The 19,604-nt window shown below is 50.5% G+C and overlaps 1 protein-coding gene across 2 annotated transcripts in view; it reads right to left on the bottom strand.

Moving 5' to 3' along the window:
* Positions 1-19,604, bottom strand: part of LOC123943867 (cytochrome c oxidase assembly factor 8) — a 35,183-nt gene that overhangs the window by 9,065 nt on the left and 6,514 nt on the right. For both annotated transcript variants that reach the window (XM_046008300.1, XM_046008301.1), the window contains exons 2-4: positions 12,543-12,740; positions 11,787-11,850; positions 2,825-2,915 (exon numbers count right to left, since the gene is read on the bottom strand). In XM_046008300.1, the coding sequence (XP_045864256.1) occupies positions 2,825-2,915; positions 11,787-11,850; positions 12,543-12,740 (353 nt within the window). The remainder of the gene's footprint in view (positions 1-2,824; positions 2,916-11,786; positions 11,851-12,542; positions 12,741-19,604) is intronic.

Below are 19,604 nucleotides of genomic sequence, written 5' to 3'. Positions count from 1 at the left end.
GCCCCAATAAATAAAATCTTTAAAAAAAAAAAAACAAGGGGCACCTGGGTGGCTCAGTGGGTTAAAGCCTCTGCCTTCGGCTCAGGTCATGATCCCAGGGTCCTGGGATCGAGCCCCACATCAGGCTCTCTGCTCCGCGGGGAGCCTGCTTCCTCCTCTCTCTCTGCCTGCCTCTCTGCCTGCCTCTCTGCCTAGTTGTGATTTCTCTGTCAAATAAATAAAAAAATATATATATATATAAAAAAAAAACAAAAAAACAAAAAAACAAAAACACACACACACACTTTTTAAAAACACGTAACCACAATACTACCACTGCGTCTGATCAAATGAACAATAACGTATCGGTACAGACTGACACAGCCGCTGCTCAATTTCCTCTAACGGAGTATCTTCTACAGTGCTCTGCTGGCCTCGGGACCCAGGGAAGGACTGTACACTGCACGAAGCCACTTTGAACCGAAGTGGATCCCTTCCTGTTTAAAATACTAGTTACGTCTGCCTTCGGCTCAGGCCATCATCCTAGTGTCCTGGGATCGAGTCCTGCATCGGGCTCCGCACTCAGCAGGGAGTCTGCTTCCCCCACTGCCTCCACCTGCTTGTGCTCTCTCTCTCAAATAAATAAAATCTTCATAAAAAAAAAAAAATGAAATACTAGTTACCTGTTGAAACTAGATCATTTGTTCTTCCAAGATTTCCAACATTTTGTGACTGTATCTTCAGGCCATCATTTTTTTTTTTTTTAAGATTTTATTTATTTATTTGACAGAGAGAGATCACAAGTAGGCAGAGAGGCAGACAGAGAGGGGGAAGCAGGCTCCCTGCCGAGCAGAGAGCCCTATGCGGGACTCGATCCCAGGACCCTGGGACCATGACCTGAGCCGAAGGCAGCGGCTTAACCCACTGAGCCACCCAGGCACCCCCAGGCCATCATTTTAAACATGATCTTCTAGGAACCCCTCACCCCCCCACCCCATACACCGTTTACCTGTGAACTGGTATTAAGTCTGGAGGTCTGCCTAGAGTCCTCTCCATTTTTTCTGTAAGGACATGTCACAGGTGGTACCCCACTTCCTCCTGCATCTCACAGAGGCGCAGTGGCAGACGCCCCACTGTGTACGACGAGAAGACGCGCCAGGGTTCCGGAGCCGTCACCCTGACCCCTGTGTTATAAAGCCCCACCAGCTTTCCTACCCTATGGTTACAGCGGCTGTGAGTGACTGTGACCCAGATCCATTATTTTACTGGGAAAATGTTAATTTGTTTTAAAAGATTTTAAAATTTAAAAAAATTTTAATTTTAAATTTTAAAAAATTAAAAAATCTTTTAAAAATTTAAAACAGGGGCGCCTGGGTGGCTCAGTGGATTGAGCCGCTGCCTTCAGCTCAGGTCATGATTTCAGGGTCCTGGGATCGAGCCCCGCATCGGGTTCTCTGCTCCGCAGGGAGCCTGCTTCCTCCTCTCTCTCTGCCTGCCTCTCTGCCTACTTGTGATCTCTCTGTCAAATAAATAAATAAAATCTTTAAAAGAAAAAAAATTTAAAACAATGGGGGCGCCTGGGTGGCTCAGTGGGTTAAGCCTCTGCCTTCGGCTCAGGTCATGATCCCAGAGTTCTGGGATTGAGCTCCGCGTCCGGCTCTCTGCTCAGCGGAGAGCCTGCTTCCCCCTCTCTCTCTCTGCCTGCCTCTCTGCCTACTTGTGATCTCTGTCAAATAAGTGAATAAAATCTTAAAAAAAAAATTTAAAAGATGTTTTTAAAGATTTTATTTACTTTACAGAGAGAGACAGTGAGGGAGGGAACACAAGCAATGGGGGAGAAAGAGGGAGAAGCAGGCTTCGTGCTGAGCAGGGAACCTGATGTGGGGCTCAATTCCAGGACCCTGGGATCATGACCTGAGCCAAAGGCAGATCTTAGCGACTGAGCCACCCAGGCGCCGCCGGAAAATGTTAACTTTCTAATTCCACCACTCCTTCTGCATTAGCTGTCATCCTTCTACAAAGAAAAATGCTCCTTCGTGTGGTTACCCAGAAATACAGTTGATCTAGGAAAGGTGTGTTTTCTTTGGATTCTTTTATTTATGAATTTTTATTTATTTATTTTTTAAAGATTTTATTTATTTATTTGACAGAGAGAGAGATAGAGATCACAAGTACGGCAGAGAGGCGGGGGTGGGGGGAGGCAGGCTCCCCGCAGAACAGAGAGCCCCATGCAGGGCTTGATCCCAGGACCCTGGGATCATGACCTGAGCCAAAGGCAGAGGCTTAACCCACTGAGGCACCCAGGTGCCCCCATTTATGAATTTTTAGGATCCAAAGAATACAGCTGGCTGCCTAGCTATACCCAGAGGTGACTGAGCTTTTCAGTATGTCATGACTGCAAAGACGTTTGCATATCTGATGTATGTTTTAATGCACAGTGGTCATTTCCTTTATGCAGCTGAAGTGGCTTCAACCCTGGCCTACGGGAGCCCCTCCAGCTGGCTCCTGTGCTGTTCTCCTGTGACCCTGCTGGTCTCTAAGGCTCCGCACTGGGACACACAAGGTGTCTCAACTCATCCCGGGCTGTTCCCACCTCAGACCAGCTTCTCCAAGGAGCCCAGGTTCCCTTTAGTGGAAAGCGCTGTCCAAGCACGAGGGGTACAGACTGTCACAGGGTTGCCACACGAGTATCTTTAAGCTATCAATTTTATTTAAAAGTGTAAAAACGAAGTTTATGGCAATATATACCTTTAATATAAACATAAATGTCACTAAATACAAATAAGAAAATAATCCTACCCTATACAGATATAATATTCAGATTTTAAGAAAAAAAAATACTTACCTGTTATAATACATGTGCTTCAGAAAATTTTTACTTAGAAATTCCTTGTAGAAGTCAGCCATTTCTTCTGCATCTAATGTTGCTTTTTGGCCTGAAAATTAATTTCAATTTAAACATTAAGAGTTAATGGGGAGGGACCCACAAACTACTACTATTGATCTAACAGAGGTCAGCAAGGTTGCAGGATATAAGATCAAAATACATACATCAACTGTATTTTTCTACACACCAGCAATAAGCAAGCCAAAAATGAAATTAGGAAAGCAATTCCAGGGGTGCCTGGCTGACTCAGTGAAGCATCCAACTCTTGATCTGGGGGTCATGAGTTTGAACCCCATGTTGGGCACAGTTTACTTAACTGAAACATATATACATATATTGAAGAAAACTATTCCATTTATAATAGCATCAAAAATAATAAAGGACCCAGGAATGAATTTGAGAGGAAGTATAAGACTGTCACACTGAAAACTACAGAACACAGCTAAAAGAAATGAAAGAAGACACGAATAAATGGAAAGACATTCCAATGTGCACAGTTTTTTGTTTTTAAAAGATTTTATTTATTTATTTGACAGAAAGAGATCACAAGTAGGCAGAGAGGCAGGCAGAGAGAGAGGAGGAAGCAGGCTCCCTGCTCAGCAGAGAGCCCGATGCGGGACTCGATCCCAGGACCCTGGGATCATGACCTGAGCCGAAGGCAGCGGCTTAATCCACTGAGCCACCCAGGCGCCCCCCAATGTGCACAGTTTTAAAGACTTCACACGCTGAGATGAACCTGACACACAGGTTCAATACAATCCCTCTTGAATCCCAGCTGGCTTTTGGCAGAAACTGACAACCAGATCCTAAAATTCATGCAAAAATGCAAGGAAACGGGGTGCCTGGGTGGCTCAGTGCGTTAAGCCTCTCCCTTTGGCTTAGGTCATGACCCTGGGGTCCTGGGATTGAGCCCCGCATCGGGCTCTGTGCTTAGCAGGGAGCCTGCTTCTCTCTCTTTCTCTCAAACAAATAAATAAATAAAATCTTTAAAAAAAATAAAATAAAATGTACTGACTAAATCAAGGAGATGAAAATTTGTCCCTGTTTTCTTCTAAGAGATTTTTAAGTTTTATCTTTCACATTTAGGTCTTTGACCCATTCTGAGGTTGTGTTTGTATATGGTGTGAGGTAGGGAATCAACTTTATATTTTTGTATGTGGCCTTCAAGTATTCCAGAACCTTCTGTTGAAGAGGCTGCTCCACACACAACCACCCGCCGCACTGAATTGTTTTGTTACCTTCACTGAAGATCAGCTGCTCGTGAATGTCTGTGGTTATTTCTGGACTCTGAGGCCTGTCCTTGTGTCAGCACCACACCGTCTTTTTTTTTTTTTTTTAGATTTTATTTTTTTATTTGACAGACAGAGATCACAAAGACTGGCTCAGTCAGTTAAGTGTCTGCCTTCAGCTTGGGTCATCATCCCAGGGTCCTGGGATCGAGCCCTGCACTGGGCTCCTTGCTCAGCGGGGAGCCCGCTTCTCCCTCTCCCTCTGCCTGCTGCTCCACCTGCTTGTGCTCGCTTACTCGCTCTCTGTCAAATAAATAAATAGAAATTCTCGGGGCGCCTGGGTGGCTCAGTGGGTTAAACTACTGCCTTCAGCTCCGGTCATGATCTCAAGGTCTTGGGATTGAGCCTGGTATTGGGCTCCCTAAATCTGCTTCTCCCTCTCTCTCTGCCTGTCTCTCTGCCTACTTGTGATCTCTCTCTCTGTCAAATAAATAAATAAGATCTTTTAAAAAAAATTCTTAAAAAAAAAAAATCACAACAAAAAATAACCCACTTTAAAAAATGGGCAAATTACCTAAATAGATATTTCTCCAAAAAATGCAGAAGAGACTAGGTATCACTAGTCATCAGAGAAATTCAAATAATAAAGACAGTAAGATACCATTCACACCCACCAGGACAGCTATAATCAGAGACTGTAATTTAGGAAGGTTAAACAGATGGTAGGAAGACATGCTGGGGAGGACATGGGGAAGCCAGAACCCTCACATACTGCCAGGGGGAATATAATACAGGCCAGCCACTACGGCAAGCAGCCTGGCAGTTCCTCAAAAAGTTAAACACAGAGTTACCTATGACCCAGCGATTCCACTTGTAGCTATGATACACAATCGCTCACAGCAGCAGTCTTCGTAACAGTCAAAAAAGCAGAAACAACCCAAATGTCCATCAACCGATGGATAAACAAAATGTGGTCTATCTACACCACAGAATATTATTCAGCCGTAAAAAATCCTTGAAATCCTGGTCCATGCTACAACATGGATGAAACCTGAAAACATGCGCTTAAGTGAAAGAAGGCAGGCACACGGGCACCCGGGTGGCTAAGTTGGTTAAATGTCCGACTCTTGATTTTGGTTCAAGTCATGATCTTAAGATCATGGGATCGAGCCCCTCAGCAAGCCCTGCATTCAGCACGGAGTCTGCATGTCCCCTCCCTCTGCTCCCTCCAACTGCCCTGCTATTCGCACGCACTCTCCCTCTTTCAAATAAATAAACACAATCTTAAAAAGAAAGAAAGAGAGAACGAGCGAGCGAAAGCAGACACAAAGGACCACATATTATATGTTTCCATTTATCTGGAAAGGTCCAGAACAGGCAAGTCCAGAAGGACAGAAAGTAGGTAAGTGGCCATCAGGACCTGTTGGGAGGAAGAAGACGGGAGTGACTGACAGTGGGAATGGAGTTTCTCGTGGGTGATGAAAACGTTCTGGAATGAAATATGGTGATGGTCGCACAATCTTGTGAATGCTGACTACTACTAATTGTAAATAAAATGTGAATTTTAGGGGCACCTGGGTGGCTTAGTTGTTAAGCGTCTGCCTTTGGCTCAGGTCATGATCCCAGGGTCCTGGGATCAAGACCACATCGGGGTCCCTGCTTCTCCCGCTGCCTGCTGCTCCCCCTGCTTGTGCTCTCTCTCTCTAGCTCTCTCTCAAATAAATAAATATATTTTTTTAAAATGTGAATTTTAAGGCATGTGAATTCTGAGAAAAAAGCCTCCTCCTTTCAGCAGACGGACAGGCCAGTGCAGCTCAACGGCTTTAGGACTAACCGAGTCAGGTGGGCACGCACCCACCAGTGCATGTCCCGTGGGATCTGCCTCACCGTGTCTACTCCAGCGCCTTCTGAAGCTTCAGCCAAGGAAGGTGAGCACCGGCGAGAGGGAGACAGAAGGCTTCCTCACTCTGAACGCACCCTGGCCTGGGGCCGGTACCGGCCTGAGGGAGCCATCTCTGAGTCCGGGAGCACACTGAACCTGGTGATGCGGCAGGTGCTGGTGGGGACTGGTGACACCCAAGGACTGACCTGGCCACCCCCATGGTGCTGTGTGGAGGGAGGTGTCATCCATGGCGCCCACCCTCAGGCTCCCCCACCAGATGTGAAAAGGCCATAGAGGACAGGAACCAGCCTGCCAACGGGAGCAGAGGGTAGCCCACAGGCCGGTGTCAGAACAGGGAGCGAGGCCCAGAGCGAAGGCCCTCTGGCTGAGCCCCGAGCCCCAGACAGGCCCTCCGGTCTCCGCAGGAGCCAGGGGTTCCTGCAGGTGCAGGGAGGCCCACGTTCACGCTCCGGGCCCAGCTTTAGCAGGCTTGCCCCTGCCGATGCTGTCCCCAAGCGAGGCCGTGCTTCCCCGCGGCAAGATGAGGTCGATGCTCCAACCCTACCGGGAACTGGGGGAGACAGGGCTGGGAAGGCAACCCAAGGGCACATTTCCATGGAAGCAGGAGGGATCGTGGCTGACCTCGTACACATACATCAGGCGCCCACGTGCAGATGACGTGGCACAAGCATGCGTCTGTCCCCTCAGAGAGGACGCGCACACGCGCCTTCCGAACCGTAACCACGTGAATGGCAGCGAGTCGCACGCGTCCTCACTCCTCCGACCCAGCCTCCTGCGGCCCCTCAACACCTTCATCTGTGGGAGGAGCCGCCCCATCTCCGTCTCTGCCGTCTCTGAGGCCCTGTCCAAGCCCCAGCGCCCCTTGTTCTGCGTGCCCTAGGAGCGCAGCAGGCGCCCGCCGGCTGCCCGTCTGTGGGCCACACTCCCAGCTCACGGGAGTGAGGCCGCGGCCCTGCCTCCTCCACTACGCAGTCCTGGTGCCTGGCTTGGCGCATGGAGACCACTGGGTCAACACCGTGAAGCAACAAATGGACCGATGATAACGGACAAGAAAGAGAACCGCCAGTTGCCCGAGAAGAGGAGGGAAGCCGAAGGTACCCAGGAAGGTGACATTAAGCTGGGTCTTACAGGATAAACACAGGCCCACGGGGTAGAGAAGGGAGGAGATGGGTCACAACCCATGCACCAGCACGGAGGAAAGGAAGGGTCCGGAGAGGCACAGATGGGACTGAACAGAGCGAGCGAGGAGGGTGGGGAGGGTCTGAGCGTGGTGACGGGGCCAAGGACCGGAGCCCCGGATTTAGGCCGCAGCGCGAGAGCATTAGCGTCTTGGACAGTGAGTCTTGGAGGGAGAGGCACGCGTGCACCCTCGGCTCAGCTTCCCAGCCGCCTCTCTGCGACCTCGCACCCGCACACAACAGCAGCGGCCCCGCTGCAACGAGCTCTGGCCCTCGCCGGTGGATGGCTCAGGACCGTAACCCCTCTCCGGTCTAGAGCGCGCACCGCGGCAGCACGCATCACAGGGCTGCTCTGAGACAAGCTGAGCTGCGGCCAGTGTGCTGGGCGGGACGGGGCCTGGCACGCCGTGCACACTTGTCACCACCGCTGGCCAGACAGCAGGAGCCCCCGGGTTCTAAGGACAGGTCAGGCGCCGTCTTCAGCTGCTGGTCTGGGGTGGTGTCTTGCCCACATCCCCCAAAGCCAGAGCTCAGCATAAAGCAGAAGCACCAGATACGTCCACTAAGTAATTCCGATTCCAGGCCCACCGACACTGCAGGTGCTGCTGAGCTCTAATGAAAGGCAGCACAGGACGGAGGCAGCAACACCGCCTCATCCCACGTTTGCTGCAGAACCAGTGGGGGGCTCCTAAACACCAGCCGGGTCAAAGGAAACCCTCCTCCACGGCATACCTTCCCCCACTGCATGAAAACTTACTTTCGCGGTCATTTCTACAAACGGGTTCACAATCTTCACCAAGACTGCCCCATCTCTGCTCTACCACCTGGTTCGCACATCACTTGTTTCCTGGACGCAGACCCTCTGTCCAGCCCCTGGTTTCCACTGGCCTTGTGCTGCCTCCAGGCCCCGTTTCCACAGCAGCAGCCCTGCTCACTCCACACTGCCCCCAGCCTGGGCCTCGCCCCATGGCCCACGCCCCGAGGTCCCACCAGGGGAGAGCCTCCGGCGGCTATGCCCTGCCCTTGAACTAGGGAGGTATACTGAGAAATGGAGAAAGCCCATTCACGGCAAGAGAAGACTGAGGCCTGGGGTGGAGAGCTGTTTATGGCTCCAGCAACTGAGGGCAGGCCATGCCTGAGCCACCTGTGTCCGCTCAGCACACTCCTTTACAGACAGATCAAAAGGAGTCCTCCCAGGGAGCCTGGCTGACTCAGTGGAGCGTGTGACTCTTGATCTCAGGGTTGTGGGTTCGAGCCCCACACTGGGTGGAGAATGCTTAAAAACAAAATCTTTTTTTTAAGATTTTATTTATTCATTTGAGAACGAGCACAAGCAGGGCAGAGAGGGACAGGGAAAAGCATGCTCCCTACCGAGCAGGGAGCGGGATATGAAACTTGATCCCAGGACCCTGAGATAATGACCTGAGCCGAAGGCAGACACTTAACCAACTGAGCCACCCAGGCGCCCCACTTAAAAATGAAAATCTTGGGATGCCTGGGTGGCTCAGTGGGTTGAGCCTGTGCCTTCAGCTCAGTCATGATCTCAGGGTCCTGGGATCGAGCCCCGAGTCTGGCTCTCTGCTCGGCCGGGAGCCTGCTTCCCTCTCACTCTCTCTGCCTGCTCTCTGCCTACTTGTGATCTCTATCTGTCAAATAAATAAGTAAGAAATCCTTAAAAAATAAAAATAAAAAAATAAAGAATAAAAATCTTAAGAAAAAAAAGTCCTCTCTAACACAGATGTCAGTTTTCCTGTTCTCCTGTCACTCTACTTCCACCGTCAAGTTTAAGGAACCATCACTCCTCAAGGCACTGGAGAGTCAGCTGTGTTAACACTTTCTACAATTGAGGGCGCCTCGGGGGCTCAGTGGGTTAAAGCCTCTGCCTTCGGCTCAGGTCATGATCCCAGGGTCCTGGGATCGAGCCCCGCAACGGGCTCTCTGCTCTGCAGGGAGCCTGCTTCCCCCCCCTCCCCCGCCTGCCTCTCTGCCTACTTGTGATCTCTGTCAGATAAATAAATAAAGTTTAAAAAAAAAAAAAAAAACTTTCTATAATCGAGAATACCGTATTTAACTTTTAATCTGTAAATAACTGATTTTTAATAATTAACTTCTTGAAATATGTGGAATCTATTTGTATTATAGGGGCCATGAATCTACATTTACTCTTTTGGGCCAGAAGCAGATTCTCCATCATAGTTCATAAAACAGACCTCCTCGTCCCTCAGTCTGTGGGGCCCCTACACTCGTGTACTCTGGTCCCATGGAGGCAACACGCCTGTGTTTTACCCCCAACGTTACCGTCACCGCAGCCTGGAAACTGTTGAAACACGGGGCGCCTGGGTGGCTCAATGGGTTAAAGCCTCTGCCTTCGGCTCAGGTCATGATCTCAGGGTCCTGGGATCAAGCCCCGCATCAGGCTCTCTGCTCAGCGGGGAGCCTGTGTCCTCCTCTCTCTCTGCCTGCCTCTCTGCCTACTTGTGATCTCTGTCAAATAAATAAATAAATAAATCTTTAAAAAAAAAAAAAAAAAGAAACTGTTGACATGCTAACAGAGTGGGTGCCTCCCCTCACATGTCCTTTTCCTTGATATACTCTTTCCTGTTTCATTACCCAGTTAATTAAAAATTCTGGTTTAAGCCCAGCCTTTCAGTGCATGGTAACGCCGTCAACAGAACTGTGCTATTAGCAACAAGACTCACACCCGCCTCTCCCATCTGTTACGGGAGTGGTGATGTCACAGCCTCCCTGACGCTGGCGAGCCTGGAGGCACCCCCTGAGGCTGGCCTGCCCCCCCTTAGGGCTGCGGCAACTGTGACCACGGTCTGGGGCCAGGACAGCAAAGGGCAAGCTGAGAGCCACTGTGGCAAGTGACGTCAGACAGGCGCCGGGAACCCAAGTCACCAGGCCAGAATCTAGGCCCCTCCACTTACTGTGTCATTTTGGTGACATACCGTGCCCTCAGGTTTCTCATCTGAAATGGCAAAAGCAGCGGGACCCACTTTGTGGGGTCACTGTGGGAACTACAACACATGATGCAGGCAAAGGACTGAGCGTCGCACCCAGCACAGCCAGGGTCTGACATTGTGAGCCGTTACTCTACACTTACTGTTAGGTCCCAGCATCCTTTCCCGCCGGCTCCAGCCCGCCAAGACAGCACCTTGATGACAGCCAACGGCAGAGCCCGCCGCCAGTGCGGTCCAGCTTCCCCCGCTCTCTATCCTGAACAGATCCTGGCCAGGCTAAGGGTTAGCAGGGAGAGAGGGACGGCGCTTTAGCCCAACGAGAGACATGGCTTTTAGGGTCAATGGTTTTCTGATTTTCCATGAGAATCACGTTTTGACAGTAGAAATCTGTGTAACAAACAGTAGGAAATGTTATTCAGGCCTAACACCCACGGCAAGAGAAAATGATCAAAGTTACCCTGAGCACTGGAACTTCTATCCAGAAAAAAGCAGGCGGCTCAGGGGGCAGAGACGAAAGGAGCACAGTGTTCTCGCCACCCTGAGCACAGGGCAAGGGGGACGAGGTGCGGAGAGTAGCCAGGCAGGGCCGCGGAGGCCTTCAATCCGGACCCAGAGCACAGCCGCCATTCTGTAGTCATGCGGAGTCTAAACACCGAAGCTAAGCAACGAATGTCAAATTTGCACTTGGGGAAGGATGGTCTGGCTACACTGCAGAGTGAATTTGAGGCAGGAGTTGACAAACTACCCCCGGCAGGCCAGATGCGGCCCATCACCCGTCCTCTCGGAAATAAAGTTTTACTGGAACACATTCGTGCCCATTAGTCCACAGATTTTCCATGACCGCTTTCACACAGTGGCAGAGCTGAACAGCTGAGATGGAGACCCCACACGGCCCAGAAAATGAGACTATTTACTACCTCACCCTCTACAGGAAGTCTGCCAACCCGATTTAAAGACTGGAGGTCACGGAACCCATCAGAAAGCTACCACCGCGGTCACAGAATTAGCAAGTGCCAGAATGAAAGCCATGTATCAAAGTCAGGGAGCGGTCCGAGTGCTGGGAAATGTGCAAGAGGAAATCCTCACAGAGAAATGGGGGAGGGGGGCTCTGAGGAGGACTTCCGCGACGTTTGCGACTCTCAGGGCTGGTGGGCGCCAGCCTGAGCTGGGGTCAGAACGCACGGAGTGGAGCTGGTCTAGGAGAGAAACGGCGCTCTTCCCAGAAAAGGCTGCAGAACCATGGGACCTTGGGACAGAAGTTCAAAGGTTAGAGGGAAGGCATCGATCAGCAAGACCTAAAATCAGGAGAGGGATGATCTCCCCCAAAGGGAAAAGAGGGAGGAGGAGGGCAGACCCACCATACATACTCAGAGCACCTGTCCCAAAGGAGGGTTCTCTCTCCTTCCTCGGACATCCTTTCTTTGCGGGGAGGCAGAGAGGAGCGGCAGAGGGAGGAAGAGGATCTCTAGCAGACTCCCCATGAAGTGTGGAGCCCGACGGTACGGGGCTGGGTCTCACCACCCTGAGATCATGACCAAGAGTCGGACACTCGACCAGCTGCGCCACGCAGGCGCCCCTCACATCCTTTCTTTTTATCTCACGCGGTTCCTCAAACCACGTTAGCAGATAAAGGACAAAGGAACAAACCTGATCCAGCTCTCGGTTCCAGGCCTTTAGCTTTTAGTCTTGAGCGAATAAATTCTTCTTTTTCCTAAAAGAAGACAACCATCAGAATGCCCTTTCTTCATCTTGCCATCTTTCCTGGGCTAGGACGCAGCTCGAAGTGTTCTGGAGATTTCTGAGAAAAGACCCATCTCCAAACCTGGTTTAAGCCATTGGAATTTGGTTCAAAGTCCCACGCTTGAAGCAGGATTTGAAAACAAGACGTTTAATAAACTTTGGGAGGTTCTGTTTATAAACCCGCAGAGTAAGACGAATACAGTCCATCTGACACAGCAGGACATACAAAGCTCAAATACGTTCTTTCTGGATTCGAGCATTTCTACTTCTTTCTCATAGAGTTCATTAAAAACATGCTGTTAAGAGTTCTGAATTCTCAGAATGAAATCCCATCACAAAAACCCATATTTTCATAAACACACACAGTCTAGTTCTGGCTCTGCTACTTCTTTTAATACTTGAAAGTCTCAAAATCTGTGATCTTACAATGATCACTATTTCTTATGTGCAGTTACAACACTGACTCAAAAATCCCATGCAGACACACATTCACATGTATGAGAAAGGGCGGGGGAGAAAGGAGAGAGAGGGAGTGAGGGAAGTGGGTGGAGAGGGAGGGAGGAGGCAGGACCAAGTGACAGAAAAGCAAAGACCGAGGATTTAGTGCCCCCACGTGGCCACCCTTGCTCCTTCTCTCTCACGCAGCCTCTGATCCAAGCTTACCTTACGAAATGTCAAATTCTGGTTTGCCCAGAACTGTTGGTTCCATTCTTGTGTTTCTTGTCTTAATTGTCTTAGCTTTAGTTCCAACGGTGATTCGTCTTCGGGGACGTAAAAGTGAATGGGTCGAAGGTTTGACTGTTTATCTGGGGGTCCTATCCAATCATGGCAAGATTTTCTTGGAGGGCAGAATCCTGAGACCTTTAACAAAATGCACAGGGTTTTAACATAAACTAAATGAATCCCTAGCATTACATAACGAACAGTCTAGACTTATTAAAGTCCCTCATGGGCGTCCTCTGTTTAAGACCATGTGTCAGAGGACATCCAAGTTGAGAGAACCATAACACTACTAACCTGAGCACTGCGCACAGCACGCTCGACCGTGGCGCCCGGCTAGTCCAGTCCGAACGCAGAAAAACCACCTCGGGCTTACTTTGCACCGTATACAAAACTAACTCAAAATGGGTCACTCTAAAACCATAACAACTTCTAACTTCTGAAACAGTAGAAAGTGTCTACAACCTTACCCTAGGCAATGACTGTTGAGCTACGACACCAAAAGCACAAGCCACAGACTGGGAGAAAACACACGCAAATCTGAAAGAGGATTTGTTCCCAGAGTACACAAAATTTCTCAAAACTCAGTAACAAGAAAACAGACGATCCAATTTAACAATGGGCAAATCAGCCAAATAAAATTTTCTTCAAAGGAGATATAGAGGGGCGCCTGGGTGGCTCAGTGGGTTAAAGCCTCTGCCTTCGGCTCAGGTCATGATCCCAGGGTCCTGGGATCCAGCCCCGCATCGGGCTCTCTGCTCCACAGGGAGCCTGCTTCTTCCTCTCTCTCTGCCTGCCTCTCTGCCTACTTGTGATCTCTCTCTGTCAAATAAATAAATAAAATATTTTAAAAAATAATCATTTATTTATTTGACAGAGAGAGATCACAAGTAGGCAGAGAGGCAGGCAGAGAGAGGAGGAAGCAGACTCCCTGACGAGCAGAGCGCCCGATGCGGGGCTCGATCCCAGGACCCTGGGATCATGACCTGAGCCGAAGGCAGAGGCTTTAACCCACTGAGCCACCCAGGCACCCACCACACATCTTTCAATACGGCCAAGACCGCCCCGGAAGTGCCCGGCAACGCTGCAGGGCTGCGAAGACGCGGGCTATGTAAGCTCTTCCACCACTCCGGTGGGAATGCAAACCACGCTTCACACACAACCCAGCGACCCGCTCCTACCTACTCATCCCAGACCAACAAATACGTATGTTCACACAAACGCCTGTCCCATCTGTGACTGCTAGAAGTGGCTTTATTTATAACTGCCCAAAGCTGGAAACAGCCTGGTGAGTGGAAAACAAAGCACGGCATGTCCCCCCAATGGGTGCTCTTCCACAGCAGAGAACTACGTACAACACATGTGAATCTCGGATGCTTCCTGTTCCCTGAAAAAGCCCCATCGAGACCATCAAGACACTGCGCACCACAGGACTCTACTCCTAGGACGCCGTGGGCAGACAGGGGCTGGGGTGGAGCGAGGGGCTGACTACAAAGGAATTTCCTGAGCTGATGAAAACGCTCTCTACCTTGAACTGCACCGTGGTGCACACCTCTGTCAGCAGGGAGTACTGCTGTATATAAACTGGGCTTCACTAAACTCGATATTAAAAAGATCACTTGAATAATCAACAGACTAGCCCTCCATTTGTCCGCTAAAAGATCAATGTAACCAAAGCTCATGGGGAAAATACCACTCAATTTAGAAATCTCTTTTAAACCTTTCTTTAAAAAAATATTTATTTATTTATTTATTTATTTATTTATTTGACAGAGCTCACAAATAGGCAGAGAGGCAGGCAGAGAGGGGGAAGCAGAGGCTTAACCCACTGAGCCACCCTGGTGCCCCTAGAAATCTCTTCTAAGTTATTTAAAACAACAACACACTACCGACCATGCCTTCTACCTCCAATAACAGAGTGTCTCCCATGCACCCTCCCCGCAGCAACAGAAAGGAGCACGGAGGAGTCAGCAAACAATACACAGACTGGAAGAGCCAGGCACGGAAGAGCATGTGCTCTGGGACTGCACCGTGCGGCATTCCAGAAAAAAATCAGATTAGTGGTTGCTAGAGATTGGGGGGGGGGGCTCGCTCTTTTACTGGGATGAAAACTACAAAGATCCGTGTTTGTCAAAACTCATCAAGGGGCCGCCTGGGTGGCTCAGTGGGTTAAGCCTCTGCCTTCGGCTCAGGTCATGATCTCAGGGTCATGGGATCGAGTCCCACATCGGGCTCTCTGCTCAGCGGGGAGCCTGCTCCCCAGCCCCCGCCTGCCTCTCTGCCTGTGATCTCTGTCAAATAAATACATAAAATCTTAAAAGAAAAAAACAAAACACCTCAGCAAATGGACACTTTAAATGGGTGTATTCATTTCACTGTATGCAAATCACACCTCAAAGTCAATTAAAAGAATGGTTAAAACTTACAAGCCCTGAAAAAATATCACAACGAACACGACGAACATTCCTCTTCCCTCGGGAAGGTGCGGCAATCAGGGCATCTCAGTACGTCAGGCTCAGCATTCCGAGATGCAAGGACTAAGAACAGATGCAGGGCTCGCAAATGTTAACCTACAGCAGATTTTTTGTCGACGTGGCGACTCACTGACTATGTAATTGGGGAAAGCAGAAATAAAAGCTAATCATTTTGGGGCGCCTGGGTGGTTCAGTGGATTAAGCCGCTGCCTTCGGCTCAGGTCATGATCTCGGGATCCTGGGATCGAGCCCCGCATTGGGCTCTCTGCTCCGCAGGGAGCCTGCTTCCTCCTCTCTCTCTGCCTGCCTCTCTGCCTACTTGTGATCTTCTCTCTGTCAAATAAATAAATAAAATCTTTAAAAAAAAAAAAAGCTAATCATTTTGCCCCCTGAATGTGGCCGGGGTCTGAGGACGGCCCACCTGGCACAAGCGCACGGAAGAAAGGAGAGGCCCTGGCAAAAGCGCTCCGGGCCGCTCAGCTCCCCGTCTCGTCCGCACCCTCCCGTCCCAGTGTGGGCACACGTTCACTCAGGCCCCTGGACTCAGCCCTCGAGAAGTGAGCGGAAGAACCACGGTGCCGGGTGCCGGGGCAACAGCATTAGGGAGGGCACATCGATGTGATGCGCACTGGGTGTTCCGTGAGACTGATGAATCGCCGGCCTACACCTCGGAAACCAATTACAGGTGACACTGAGTAACTGAATTTAAATTTAAAAAATGGTCACTCAAAGCCTGTTATACAAATATTTAACTTCAATGCATGTCAATTATCACAGACTGAAGTATTGTTATTTCACAGAACAAATATGCTTGGAAAAGTGCCAAGACGGATATGCAGATGTCCCTGCAACTCAACGTTTCCAGAGCGAGGACACAGGAGGCCCCCAGAGGGGTGCGAGGAGGGACCTCACCCCCAGGCCTGCTCTAGGGGGATGTGAGGACTCGGTGGGGGCAGAGGGGCCAGGAGCCTTTCTCTGCTGTGGCTGGAAGGGGATCTGGGGGCTGCAAGCCCGCGGAGTAGGGAGCAGCAAGGGACAACGGCGAGGACTCGGCGGGGCCGCCCCTCACCCGTGTGCTGGTACGTGTTCACGGGACATGTAAGATCGTAACTTGGCTGGTACAGGGATGTGCGGCACACGCTTCACAAATAATAATAAACTATGATACTCTTCCTCATAAATTCCATAGCCAACTGATTCTTACAAACTGTTCTCATCAACTGTTTTAACAACAGCTTTGGCGAGAAATGATTCACATACTATACAATTAGCCCCATTAAAGAATGCAGTTCAGTGTTTCTAGCATGTTCCCAGAGGCGTGCAACCACTGCCAATCGGGAACATGTCCCCGCCCCAAGAAGGGGGCCCCTCTCTCTCAGCAGTCACTCCCCATTCTCCTTCCCCAGCTCTTGGCAACCAAAGCCCCACTTTGCCCCTGAATGGATTCGCCCATCGCGGACATGTCACGTACACGGACTAGTGCAGTCTGTGCTCTTTCCAGGTGTCCTCCACACCACGTGTTCTCAAGGCTCATCCGCGTTGTACCACACGTCAGTACCTCATGCCTTTTCATGGCTGAGGGATACTTCACAGCACGATGTACACGCGTGTTTTATCCATTCATCAGCTGAGGACATCTGGATTGTTTCCATTGGGGGGCTATTTTTTTAAAAGATTTTTATTTATTTTTGAGAGAAAAGGAGCGAGCGCGCTCAAGCACACACACACACCAGGAGGGGGTGCAGAAGGAAAGAGAGAGAGAGAATCCCAAGAACATGCCAAGCTGAGCGCGAGTCGGACAGGGGGCTCGATCCCACGACCCGAGACCACCACTGCAGAGAAACCAGGAGTCAGACGCTCAGCGGCCTGCACCAGCCAGGCGCCCCTCAGGTAGATTCTCGCTTGTCAGTCTGACTTCTAATGCTTGGCATAGAATAGAGCTTTGCATAACTTTAACTTTGTTTCAGTCTCGTTCCCCTGGCGAATCAGTCTAACTTCTAATACTTATCATAAAATAAAGCTTTAAAAAACTTTCACTTTGTCTCAGTCTCGTTTCGTTTAATAACGGACGTAACACTAAAACTCACTGTGCAGGGGCGCCTGGGTGGCTCAGTGGGTTAAAGCCTCCGCCTTTGGCTCAGGTCATGATCTCAGGGTCCTGGGATCGAGCCCCGCATCGGGCTCCCTGCACAGTGGAGAACCTGCTTCCCCTTCTCTCTGCCTGTCTCTCTGCCTGCTTGTGATCTCTTTCTCTCTGTCAAATAAATAAATATTTTAATAAATAAATAAAACTCGCTGTGGGGTTTTTGCCTTAAGAGATCTGCCCGACTAACCTCACTTTCTGAGCAATGCCTCTCAGCACGCTCCGCAGCTTCCCCCAACACTTCTCCTGTTATCACCTTTGGGTTCTGCAGCATGACGCTAGGAGACTGACAACTCTGTTTCAAGTTAGCTTGCTGCACAATCACTGCCAATATTTTCACTTAGGTAACTTTCTCGCAGCTGCAGAGGCAAGACCTCTGATCAAGGTTAGAGTCACATGCTAACCTTTGAGAAGCCTTAGTGTCTCCAGCTGGAACAATAAGCTTTGCACAATTCCGGCCTGGCTTCCGCCCTGGCCCCAGGCGACACTGAACCTTGGCATTTCTCCCCGCCACACACACACACACCAGGACTCAAGTATTCAAACAGCCGCACCCAGCTTCTCCTGGGGTGAGGTTTACTGTGTGTGAGCCAGAGATCACGAGCCCTGGGTTTCTGTCCCCTAAACAATTCTGGGATGGGTTGGTCTGAGCCGCTCCAGCTGCCTGAGGACCACACCCTCCCGTCTACTCGGGCTCCACACCCTCCCGTCTACTCCCGCTCCACACCCACTGAGACAGCGAAGCAATCTCTCCAAACCCCCATTAAACCATGCTCCCCCTTCCCTTAAAACTTTCGATGGTTACTCATTACCCTCGGGACCAAGTCCAACCCCTCCTGTGGCCTGGCAGTCTGGGCTTCGGCCCCCACCCACAGGAGCCTCCTTCAGTGACAGCCTGCTTCAGTCCCTCCCCACCCTGTGCACGTTCTCCCGCGTCCTCCCCTCCTGCTCACGGTCACAGACCTCAGGTTCAAGGACAGGTCTCCAGGCGCTCCCGAGGTGCCCCACAGCTCTTGTTCATTCCTGCTTCTCCCACCAGACTGTGAGCCCGTGGCGGGCCCCGACTGCATCTGTTCTCCAGTCGGAACACGTACTTGTCAGAACAATGTCCTTCCCTCCCAGTCTTAATCATTCCTGTTGACTCTCTGTTTATGTAAGAAATCTACTCCATCTTCAAAAAGCTCAATTTAGGGGCACCTGGGTGGCTCAGTCATTGGGCATCTGCCTTCAGCTCAGGTCATGATCCCAGGGCCCTGGGATCCAGCCCCACGTTGGGCTCCTGCTCGGCAGGAAGCCTGTTTCTCCCACTCCTCCTGCTTGTGTTCCCTCTCTCGCTGCGTCTCTCTGTCAAATAAACAAATAAAATCTTAAAAAAAAAAAAAAAGCAATTTATATGAACTATTTGGTGGAAGGACAGCCAACAAGTTAGAGATCGCAATTACTGAACCAGCAGCAACGTCCAGAAGTTCTGAGGCGCGAAATACCATCGCTGTCGAGTGTTCCTTACATCTTGCATCCTTTTTTAAAAGATTTTATTTATTTATTTGACAGAGAGACACAGCGAGAGAGGGAACACAAGCAGGGGGAGTGGGAGAGGGAGAAGCAGGCCTCCCGCCAAGCAGGGAACCCGATGCGGGGCTTGATCCCAGGACCCCAGGATCATAACCTGAGCCGAAGGCAGACGCTTAACGGCTGGGCCCCCCAGGCGCCCATATATTTGGGGTTCCTGAGGATGGTTAACTGTTAGCTCCTGACAAGTTTCCAGACTTTCCGAAGTCTGGACAGTCAGAGAAGCGAACCTCGGTGAGCATTCTGGAGTCAGATTCACACACGGTGGGAGAACAGAGCAGGGCTGGTGTAGGCGGACGGGTCAGAGATGCAGGGGATGTGGGAGGCAGACTGACCAGCAGACGGGGGGGGGGGGGGGCATGATGGGAGAAGCCCAGCCCCTGCCGTCACCCCTGCGTGGCCACGACTGCTGCAGGTCCCCACCACAGCATGGAGTGCTGCGCCCTAGCTGTGCTCGGCCGGAATTCACGCTGCATTCATTTCTTCCTGCGGGTTCAGACATCTCACACTGGGTCGTGTTTACTTTGGCCTCGTACTTCTGAAGTGCTTCTCTCATGCAGTTGGACGCCTCACAAGAGACAGAGCCAAGGTGGAAAGTTCCAGACGAAGGGCCGGCGACTCCACAGAGGGGACTGAATTCCCGCTTGCTGGGAGAGAGCAGCAGGGCCCTGCTGACAGAAAGACTGATCTGCTTCCCTAAGCCCTGAAACTGCTGCTTGTCATCGGACACGGATCTGATACTAACCTGGCCGGACAGTCCTTCTCAGCTACAGCAAGACGGCACACCGCCGATCTTTAACATTTCATCCACATTCTAAG

The sequence above is a fragment of the Meles meles genome, chromosome 6, assembly GCF_922984935.1.
Source record: "Meles meles chromosome 6, mMelMel3.1 paternal haplotype, whole genome shotgun sequence".
In the NCBI taxonomy this organism is placed as follows: Eukaryota; Metazoa; Chordata; class Mammalia; order Carnivora; family Mustelidae; genus Meles; species Meles meles.
Note: the sequence above shows the minus strand (reverse complement) of the source record. Positions and strands in the feature narration are given on the sequence as shown.